The sequence below is a fragment of the Acomys russatus genome, chromosome 25 (assembly GCF_903995435.1).
Source record: "Acomys russatus chromosome 25, mAcoRus1.1, whole genome shotgun sequence".
NCBI lineage: Eukaryota > Metazoa > Chordata > Mammalia > Rodentia > Muridae > Acomys > Acomys russatus.
In genome coordinates this window covers 16,620,239-16,630,106 of record NC_067161.1, presented here as the reverse complement: position 1 = coordinate 16,630,106, position 9,868 = coordinate 16,620,239, and the positions used below count along the sequence as shown (strand labels likewise).

The following is a 9,868-nucleotide window of genomic DNA, read 5'->3' as shown; positions in this document are numbered from 1 at the left end:
TTCATGTGGTGTCTGGGTTAGGAGAAAGGACACCTGAGGAATGAACCGGGAACACCTCTGCAGGTGTGAGCTACAGCCCATGAGAGCCAGTGCAAAAGTTCAGCAAGCACCTGATGTTCATTAACATGACCTATTCAGGATGGATGAGGGCTCTCTGTTCCTAGGCAGCTGTTGTGGCCAAGATCATCTTTCCCCCCACATCTAACACCTTGTCACGCTCACATGCCCATTGCTTCACACTCACCCTGCCCATGCAGTTCTGTGAGCACAGCTGGGTGTGGCTTTTGGTGGAAGTAGGCCAGTCCTTGTTGACAGGAGGGCAACACTTTTCCCAAGGAAATGAAGGTCATCATGACTAATGTATGGACAGGGGAGCCTAGGCATCCCTACGCACTAATTCATCTAGGAGGATGTGTCATTTCTCCTGCTGTTTGGATGCTCTGAGTTTCCGTGTCTTTTAGACCCAAATGTAGGTCTTGAAACTGGCATAAAGTAACCCCTTAAGTCAGACTCCTTGTTGGAACCATTGCTTTCTCTTTCTAAATTGACTTTGAACTTAGGAGCTATTACAGATTCATGTGTAGTTGTAAGAAACAGCACAGAGAGAGCCCTCCTACTCTTTTGTGAATCTCCTCAGGAGCAGCATCTTGAGAAATACAACACAGTATCAGAATGTGGCTTTCCTGACCCCAGAGGAAAGGAAACTGTTAGGGCTCCCTGGGCAGAAGAGACAAATGTGCTGTTCACCTGACCCCCACCCCCACCCCCCAGCATCCATGAGGTGAAAGCATGGAATGGTGAGGCAGCACCACATGCTACTCCAGGTCTCTCTCTCTCCTTGTTCTTGTAAAGCCAATGGTGCCATCTTGGGCGCCCATTCTAACCCTAATCACCTCCAAATGTCATTAACATTAAATGCGTTAAATGTTCGACACCTGTGCTTCTAAGGAGTCATGTTGAAATCATCTGCAACATGAACTGCAAATCCTCATCTAAGCAAAAGCCTTTTCTTCCAACCAGGAAGCCTAACAGCTGTGACTTCCCAGCCTGTCTCTGACAGGAGAAACAGCCTCTTGCAGCCCGGCCTGGTCTCCTTCTTGGAGCCTACCCTCATCTCCTTGAGGGCGGCCCCTTTCAACAAGTTACAAAATCACACATATATATTGCTTTTCTGATCAAAAGCAAACAATAGAGTGTATGATCATCCTTTTACTGAAAAACGAAAATAACAAACAAACAAAAAAGGAGCAGAGGCAAGGAAGAAAATTAAGCCTCACCACCATGCCATGGCTAATATTTTGAAGTCTTTGAGTTTATTTCCTCACAGACTTTTGCTATTGTGTGTATATGTTTGGACTCTGTGTATCAGCAGGTTCTGCCCCATTGGATTCAATCAACTGCAGATTGAAAGTATTTGGGGAAAAAATTGCATCATTTGTGAATATGGATGGGTCCTTTCTCGTCATTATTCCCTAAGTGATAGAGAATGAAACCCGGGTACGGCACTGATGCTGCGGTGGGTGTGACTAGTCATCTGGAGACATTGTGAGGCGTGTGGGAAGGTGTGAGAGGTGCCACGCAGACACTGCCCCACTTTATAGAAGGGATTTTTGTCATCTGAGGGAGCTGCAGAACTGGGCCCTGTGGGTACTGAAGGACAATAGTATATTTAAGTTTTAGAATAATGTGTGTGTGTGTGTGTGTGTGTGTGTGTGTGTGTGTGTGTGTGACTTAATGTCCTTAACAAAAAGCAATATGCTTAGTTCGCCTATAAATGAGAGTGATTGTTTTTAATGACAATTCAAAAAAGCAGAATTTGGACAGTTGTTTTTAATGACAATTCAAAGAAGTTGAATTTGGACAACATCCTGGGTATGATAGGCAGGCATGTGAGGTAAGAGAGAGCACACAGGAACAGAGGTGACAATATTGATGACAGGGAGTGGGGAGCTATGACGGACAGCCCTTTGCCCTCCAAAAGTACCAGGAAACTACTAAACACTCTTGAGCAAGAGTTGAACAAACAAAGGAGGAGACAAGAGGAAGAAAGGGGCGATCAGCTTTGTCTGGGCCCCTGCTGTTCCTGGTGACTCTCCTGCTGTCCCTGGTGACTTCTCTGCTGTCCCTGGTGACTCCCCTGCTGTCCCTGGTGGCTCCCCCGCTGTGGTGCAGAGGGGATTGGTCTACTTCTGAGCTGCCAAGATGGATAGGGACCTGTTGAGCTTCACCATGGCAATAATGAGGAGACCACCAGTCAGCAGGAAGGTGGGCCAGAAGAAGGAGAAGAGGAGGACTTGGGGTCCATAGAGGCGCCGATACACAACGCTGGTCTCATTGACTTGAGGTGCAGAAAAGCAGTAGAAAGCACGGTGCATGTGGAAATTAGATTTGACCTTCTCCACGTCAGCCAGGGCCATCCAGTAGTTGTCCAGGTTCCTGGGAATATAGGAGCACTGTAGGGGGAGAAGTGGGCGTGCTTAGGCTTTTGAATGTTCCCTTCTAAGAGGCCCAGGGTGAGGCTTTGGGGTATGAGAAAAATGCTGGCTTGGGAATCACTCCCTGGAGAACATGGTTGGTCTCTGTGTATGCATAGTGGCCTTGGTACCACTCAACATGATTGTTGCACACTTGGATGCAGGGCTTGGTTGGAGGCCTGCATCTGCATCTATTTTGCTGCAAAATCACAGGCAAATAGCTCACCGTCTCTGAGCCTTCGTTACTGAGATGGTTTAATGATGTCATGGTGATGGGCTAGAGAGAATCATGAGTCATACAAATCCAGGGACAAGGGGGTCTGTACGCAAGCTCATGCAAGTAACACTGAGAAGTGAAGGTAGCAGGAGGTGACAGGGACAGACTGGCATCTACCTCAGTGTCAGAGAGAACTGTCACTCCTTCTGGACAACAGACACCACACCATGCGCCAAAGCATCCAGGGAAGCCAGAAAATCTGATTTTATTGCGAACTCTCAGGATTTCAAAGTACTGGCTAAGATTCAAATAGAAGAGTCTTTGAAGTCTAATCTTGTGTGAACCAAAGAAAATATGTTGGCAAGTGGGTCTGTGACAGAATCCAAAGGAAAGAGAGAAAGTGCAGAAAAGAGCTCCAGGCAGGCAGAGCACAGCACACATTTAAACTCTGGCACTGGCTGTTGCTATTAGGAACCTTCTGGCCTGTGAGAATGATGAGACCCAGCTGCAAAGCTCTGGAAAGACAGAGTAGAGACCTGCCTTGAATCGTTCTGTGTCAGAAGGACTGGGTGCCGCCTGTGAACCTCAAGAGATACTTTGCAAGGGTGAACCCCTCTGTAGACCCACAGTGGAATACCTCAAGGGGTACCCAGAAGCATGGGCTCCTACCCTGTGATGTGCAGACACAAAGGAAGTAGGGATGTTCCAGGGCCATGCTCTAGTGAAATGTCCAAGGTCAGCTAAGTAAACCTAAAGCCCTATGGGCAAGCATGGAGCTAATGTCCCCTTGGGACTCAGTTACTGCCCAAGCTGCCTGCTGTGCTAGCACCCAGTCCAGCAGTGTGGAGACGCTACGTCACAGTGTTAATGCCCGGGAAGCAGGGGAACTGCAGGCAGGTCAACTCCCCAGTGAGCCAGGGAACGCTAACGCTCCTGGAGTATCTAGCCTTCAGAGGTGCTGGGCAATTGCAGGGGGATTAGCAGCAGGACTGTCATGGGGTGACCTTGCCCACTGAGCACAGATAGGCCCAGGTTCAAGCACAGCTTTCAAGCTGTGCGACCTTGGCAACTAGCATAACCTCTTTACGCCTTTGTGAAGTCATTTGTGGTGGAGCTTGCCTAGACCTGCCCTGGGGATTAAACTAGGAAACTTATATAAGAGCCCACACCTTATAAGTTCAAAAATGGAAGAGATGATGATGACGATGATGTCTTATCTATGAAACTGGAGTAATTGCTGCTTTCCCATTTAAACCATGAAGTCTGGTGTGCTATCTGCACCTATCCCAAGGCATTCCTGTCTTTTGTATTCTTGGGGTTCCTAAAGGTTCTATATTCTTGATCTATTTGTCAAGACACTAGGCAGGAGTTCACTCTCTAGGGCCAAGCCAAGGCCTGGGACATTTTATCCCTCTCTGCATGGCCCTGGTATAACCAGCCCTGGGACAGCTGCACAAGCTGAAGTGATGCTGCCCTGCCTCTAGTCTAAGGCTTCACTCTTGTTAGCGTAGGCTACAGAGAAGGATCTAAGGCCCTTTCCCTAGTCTGCACTTGGTGGGAGGAGACAAGAGCAGGCTGTGGAGGAGGAAGGAGAGCCTGGTACCTCCAGAGAGCATGCTACCAACCTGGAGCATCCGCGAGCCAGCCACACACTCAGATGCTAGCCCAGAGAATAGAATGCGCTGGACTGTCCCAGCCTGGCAGGCTGCTCTCAGTTCTCTGTTTGCGGTCTGTGGGTGTCGTGGTTTAACAACCCCCTCCTTCCCTCGCTGGAGAAGAAGTTAATACAGGCTGTTCACAAATCAAGCAGGAGTCAGGCTAGCTTCTGGCTCCTCTGGGATGGCAGTCTCAGGATAAGGAAGCAGCCTTCACCCAGGGTGCCAGGAGAATGGCACCATAGCTACATTACAGCATCTCATGTTTGAAAATGTTTTCCTCACTCCTTGGATAAATTAGGGTTGCTGGATGCCAAAGCAGAAGCAGGAACCAATGGTAGGAGCTCATCCTTGTGGGCCTTGGGGTTCTTGTCCCACATAGATGGTGACCACAGATCTAACTTCTATGCATTTCCACCCCTTCTTTGCGTGACCCCACTACCAGATAGCCCACAGACCCCCACCTCTCCACACACGCCAGGCACCTTGCCCTTCCTATCCCATCAGCCTCAGTTATGACTGTTAGTATCATCCTTGTGACAAGTCCACACCCCTGTCCTGGGGACTGCTGTGGCCCAGCTTCCATCTGATAACTAGTACCTGACCTTATATGGCTGCTGACTCTGTCTTCCCAGCATCACTTGCATGGTGACCCTGGGCCTCCTGTGGCTCACAGCAACAACATCCAACCTTAGACTCCTGAGATATACCCAGGGATTCTCTGGTTTTGTTATGTCTAAATGGTCGTCATACTTAACCAGAATTGAGGCTCCCCAGTTTATATGCTAATATTATTTCCATAGTTACACAGAAGTCCTCTGGAAACAGACCTTAGACCCTTCAGCCTCTTCCGGGCCCTCCATCGGGTGGCATTTCCAGAATCAAGTCTTCTAGTCACTGCCTTTGCCTAGCCTTCTCCCTCATGCCTATGCTGAGTCCCACCATTGCTCTGCCTCCCTCATCCCGTGTTTCTGTGGCTACAGGAATTGCCTGTTTTGAGATGCCTGACCCAACACTCCTCTGCTCAGGGCCTCATTGCCAACTGGAGAACATCGCCTCCTCCCTGGAGCCCCATCACTCTCCCCGCTGCTCTCTGTGGCACCATCCCTCCCTGTTATTAGTGTTCCTATATTCTCTCTTTCCTCGTGAGACCCACGTGCCCGACTTGCGAAGGCTCAGTGGTTGTTGAATAAGTGGGGGAAGTGAAGGAAAGGAAAAGAGGGGAGGGAAACCAACTTGTCTGTACAACAGGGAGGGCTATGATGGTGATCAGCGCCAAGGGGCTGCAGATGAGGGAAAGGCTTATGTTTATTAGGGAGGTTGCTGTAGCCCTGGATCCCAGGTGGCCCAGGGATTCACCCAGCTCCACTGTCGGACTCGGTTGATGGAAGCAGTACCCAGCAAAGACTGTTTCTCCTCTCTGAGTGCCCACCACTTGCCAGCATGAGGCTCGGCACATTGGTCATGGCACTGGGCTTTAATATAGCCCTTCTGGGTATGGCATTAGCCCCCATTTATTAAGGGTGGAAACAGACTCCCAGGACCTACGGGACTTTCCCCCAGTTGCACAGCCAATTAGGGGCAATTCAAACCACTCAGGTCTGTCTGATTTCAACATGAAAGATCCAAGGCTGACCCCACCTCATGCTCTCTATAAGACCCTATTTAGGCTGATTGATACATCTTGGCTTTAGAGGCATGGGTAGCTGAGGAGAAGTTCACAAGCCTGTCAGGGCTAATATGCCTGGCCTCCATTCATTACCTGCTGGTTTTTGTCCCGAGTGTCCTCTGTGTGATACAACATGGCCCATCTGTCCACAGTTGATACATTGACCCAAAGGCATGGGTACTGGGGTACCTTCTTGCCCTCCAGCTCTTCATGGTCCTTGATGTTGGTTTCAATCAAGTGACAAATAGATTCCTGGGTCCACACACTGGGGAGACAACACACGCACACACACATACACACACACACATGTCTCAAGGACAAGGGCAACGTGCAGCCACTTTGAGTCCCTGGTTTCCTGAGAGTCTTTAGAGAAGCCCAGGGCAGGGACTTTCACCTTGCCATGAGTATGTAATACTAACTAGGTCTATGGCCCTAGAGTCCTGGACTCTGGCATAAATAATAACAATTTCAGACTGGCTGGCTCTTGGACATTTCCTACATTATGGTTCTCTGACCTTGCTACCCAGCCCACAGCTGAGAACTTTAAAAAAAAAAAGAAAAAAAAGAAAAAAGCATCCCCATAGCTGAGTCCTACTGTAGAAAAAATGAGGCAGAATGTCTCAGGTGCTTGGGCCCAAGTTCTGGTGTTGTGATGAAAAGACAAGCCTGAGACCTTCTTATCCATATCAACTTATCAACTCCAAGTCACAAGTGGAGATGAAAACCTCAAATGAGACAGGTGACTTCTGGGGGACACGCGCCACCTGAGGCAAGGGTTGGGTAGCTCCAGAATCTCTGCTCTTTCCACTAAAAAGGAGGAACTATATGAGGAGCTCGATACGGTGTTCAGGGTTGGAGGGTGGCAGGACAGAGCTGGGGAGGCATGGGACTGCTTGGCAGCACCTCACTTGGGTGAGACTCTGGCCTGCCATGACTGCAGAATTGTAAAACAATGCAGAGCTGGCCCAAGAGAGGCCAACAGGCTCATCAACTCCTAAGCAAATGGACTGTGACTCAGCTCCCTGTATCCTATGGGGAACCCACTGTCAGACAGGAGAGAGTTATCAGAAGCCAGACTATGCCCAGAGGAAGGGCGTGAGACTCAGCCAAGGGTGGGCTGGGAAAGCACTTGTGTGTCTGTTCTGAAGACAATAGCAATCAGAAGTCCACAGCTCTTCTTTAAAAGCTGGAGTAATGGCATGCCACAGAGTGAGGCATGAGGATGCAGAGCACTCTGCAAAATTCCTGCCTAAAATTTGGGGGAACAGATGTCAGCTCAGTACCAATACTCCCTCACTTGTTAGGAAAACCCAGGCAAGGAGAGGCATGCTCAGAAAAGAGGGAGCTCCCATCTCAGAGTCATGAGTGTAGACCGCTGCTGGAGTCCGCCATTCCGAGTATCCTTCAAGGATCACACTCTCACTGGAGGGCTGTTTCTTATGGTAATGGTTTCCCACACCTGTCACCACCAGGTCTCAGGCTAGCAGGGCTCTTCCTGGTCTGCATCCCCACCCCAACCCCCAGCACTGAAACCCCTGAGCCTATGGATGAAGGAAGGATGCCTAGTCTATCCAGACTGCTGCGAGGGGTCAAGGGCAGGGCAGGTAGATGCAGGCAGTGAGGAGGTCCATACCTTTTCTGGTAGAGGGGGAGTAGAGTGGTACCTAGGACATAGTAGGTGATGGCAGCACACACTACCAGTGCCACCCCCAGACAGAGGGCTCGGGTCTCTCCACGCTTCTGGGCCATCACCAGCTTCTTCCCCATGGCCGCTGGGGGCAGCAATCATTTCTAGGACCAGGATGGCAAAAAGAAATGAGACCAGCCCAGGCCATAGGTCTATAGAAGGGAGGGCAGGTGAGAGGGGATGTAATCAAATACAAACATCACTCTTATTAAATATAAGGCTTTGCAACTTTCACGGGGGCTGTGGCCTTAAAGGGGCCTACCCTGGCCCCAGGCCTTGTGGTTACCTTTTAAATACTCAGGATCCATTATCACCGATTCTCTTTCTGAGATAATCTAGTGGCTGAGAAGCTGAGCACACGTGTCGGGAATTTCCTAGTGGTGCCTGCTTCTTCCAGGGAGCCCTCCTAGACTCCTAGGCATTCCCAAGATGAGTGACAGTGGGAGCCTGGTGAAGGCTAGAGTGTGGGGGTCTCAGAAAGACAGGAAAGGGAAGCATCTGTCCAGCTTCTGTGCCTTGTCCTAGTCTCACCTGCCTGTAATGTCCCGACGGCTGACCAGCTACATGGGGTGATTTCTAAAAGAAACATCAACTCCTGGGCTCGATCGTAAGATTCTGTTTAAATCTTAGGTGGGAATCTGGGATTCAGTAGACTGAGTAAGAACCTCCAGCAGGAAGGAGGAAGCCTTGGTATCCATTGTGACCTAAGACAGGAGGAAATGGGTCTTTATGATAAGAGAAGACATTTCCGTTAGACTATAGGGAGATGATAAATGTCTCAGGACTCCTCGGATGGAACTTTGTAGAAAATCACCCTAGGTCTGGGCTGGATTAAAGAAAGTTGTAAAAGGGTAAATGAAGTATCTTGCTTGCCTTAACTGTTGGGTTGACAACCTCTTCCTTAGAAGGGCTGGAAATGGAGTGTGTAGGGGCTTGGGGGACTATAGAGAAGAGAGGGTCTGAGGTAATCAGATGTGAGGTCAAGTCCTAGCTTTGCTGCTTAGCAACCACATAACTGTAAAAAGAAAATAGTGCCCGCCTCAAAGTCCTGATGCAGACCTACCAACACAGTCGAGCATCACAAATTTGCAACAACGGAAGCCCTCCGGAAACTGGAGCTATCATTAACTGAGGAGCTGAAAAGGCTTAGAGCACTCTGCCAGGCCTGTTTGTCATCCCACCCCTCTACTGATGACAAGTGACAAAGAGTGATCCTGGCCACTAAAGAGACTCCCAGACCAGAGTTGACATGCCAGGCCCTCGGGTGCCAGAACTCTGGCGGCCAGCAGGAGAGATGGGGGCGGGGGGTTCCCACCACCTTATCCGTGCCATCACAGGCTGCCATCTCCCACCTTCTTCCCATTGCCCTAGCTTCTCAGAAGCCCTTCCCAAGCAGTACTCACAGTTCCCTGGGTCTCCGTTGGCAGATGGTTTCTCTCTGCCCGCCCCCTGCCCCCACCCCAACTCAGGCCTGAGAGCTCTAGCAGGAAGTTTGGTCTCCCAGTTGGTCTCCAGGGAAGCAGTCTTCAGTCCCATCTGGGTCGAGCCTCCATGCCCAAACATGGTCAAGTCTGAGCACACAGCTTGCCTCGGGACAAAAACTCCACAAGCAGGTATGTACCTCCGCATCCCTCAGCTGCTGTTGGGGACTCTGCCCCTGCATTTCCCAGAGTCTCCTGGGAAACAGATGTCAAATAGCAGAACTCATTACCCACCCCACAAGACCATCCTGATATGTACAGAAATGTTTCTTCTACACTCAGTCTCTCGGCTGGCAGAGAAGCCAGAAATAGGAAATGATCTTCTTCGTGTGGAGCAGGGGAGGGAGGTAGAGGAGTTGGGCTTTTCACTAACCCCCTGAAAATCCACACCAGAGCAGCCAGAGCCTCCTGCCTTTGTCACTGACACCTTGTGTGGCTCTGAACAAGCTGTGGCTCTTCTCTGGGCCTGTGTTTTCTCCCTTCTATCACTAGCGTTTTGAAAACTTAACTTTGTTCAGGCATGTGATGAGTTAGAAATGGTTGAGATAACGGAGGAAAGTCCATCTTTTAAGGACCACTGGTGCTGAAGCTGGCATTAGTGGGTCCCAGGGCTCCTTCCCGCCAACCATCCAGGTCCAGGGACAGTGTTCTGCTAGGGCCCTCCCACAGACCGACTGCAACCGGT

The 9,868-nt window shown here is 50.0% G+C and overlaps 1 protein-coding gene across 1 annotated transcript; it reads right to left on the bottom strand.

Annotated features, from left to right (window-relative positions):
- Positions 1–2,100: 2,100 nt before the first annotated feature.
- Kcnmb1 (potassium calcium-activated channel subfamily M regulatory beta subunit 1) lies at positions 2,101–9,426 on the bottom strand. The gene is made up of 4 exons (XM_051167754.1): positions 9,106–9,426; positions 7,649–7,806; positions 6,109–6,280; positions 2,101–2,453 (listed from the first exon to the last, which is right to left on the bottom strand). Exons 2-4 carry the CDS (start codon positions 7,780–7,782, stop codon positions 2,184–2,186), a joined length of 576 nt encoding a protein of 191 aa, XP_051023711.1. The 5' UTR covers positions 7,783–7,806; positions 9,106–9,426; the 3' UTR covers positions 2,101–2,183.
- Between the last annotated feature and the right edge of the window lie 442 nt (positions 9,427–9,868).

Bases quoted from the DNA above. Each gene is read 5' to 3' on its own strand.
- Kcnmb1 (XM_051167754.1), bottom strand. From the start codon at position 7,782: ATGGGGAAGAAGCTGGTGATGGCCCAGAAGCGTGGAGAGACCCGAGCC. The intron at 6,281-7,648 runs GTATGGACCTCC...TTGTCTCCCCAG, and splicing joins CTCCCCCTCTACCAGAAAAG to TGTGTGGACCCAGGAATCTA. The intron at 2,454-6,108 runs GTAATGAATGGA...CTCCCCCTACAG, and splicing joins CTCGGGACAAAAACCAGCAG to TGCTCCTATATTCCCAGGAA.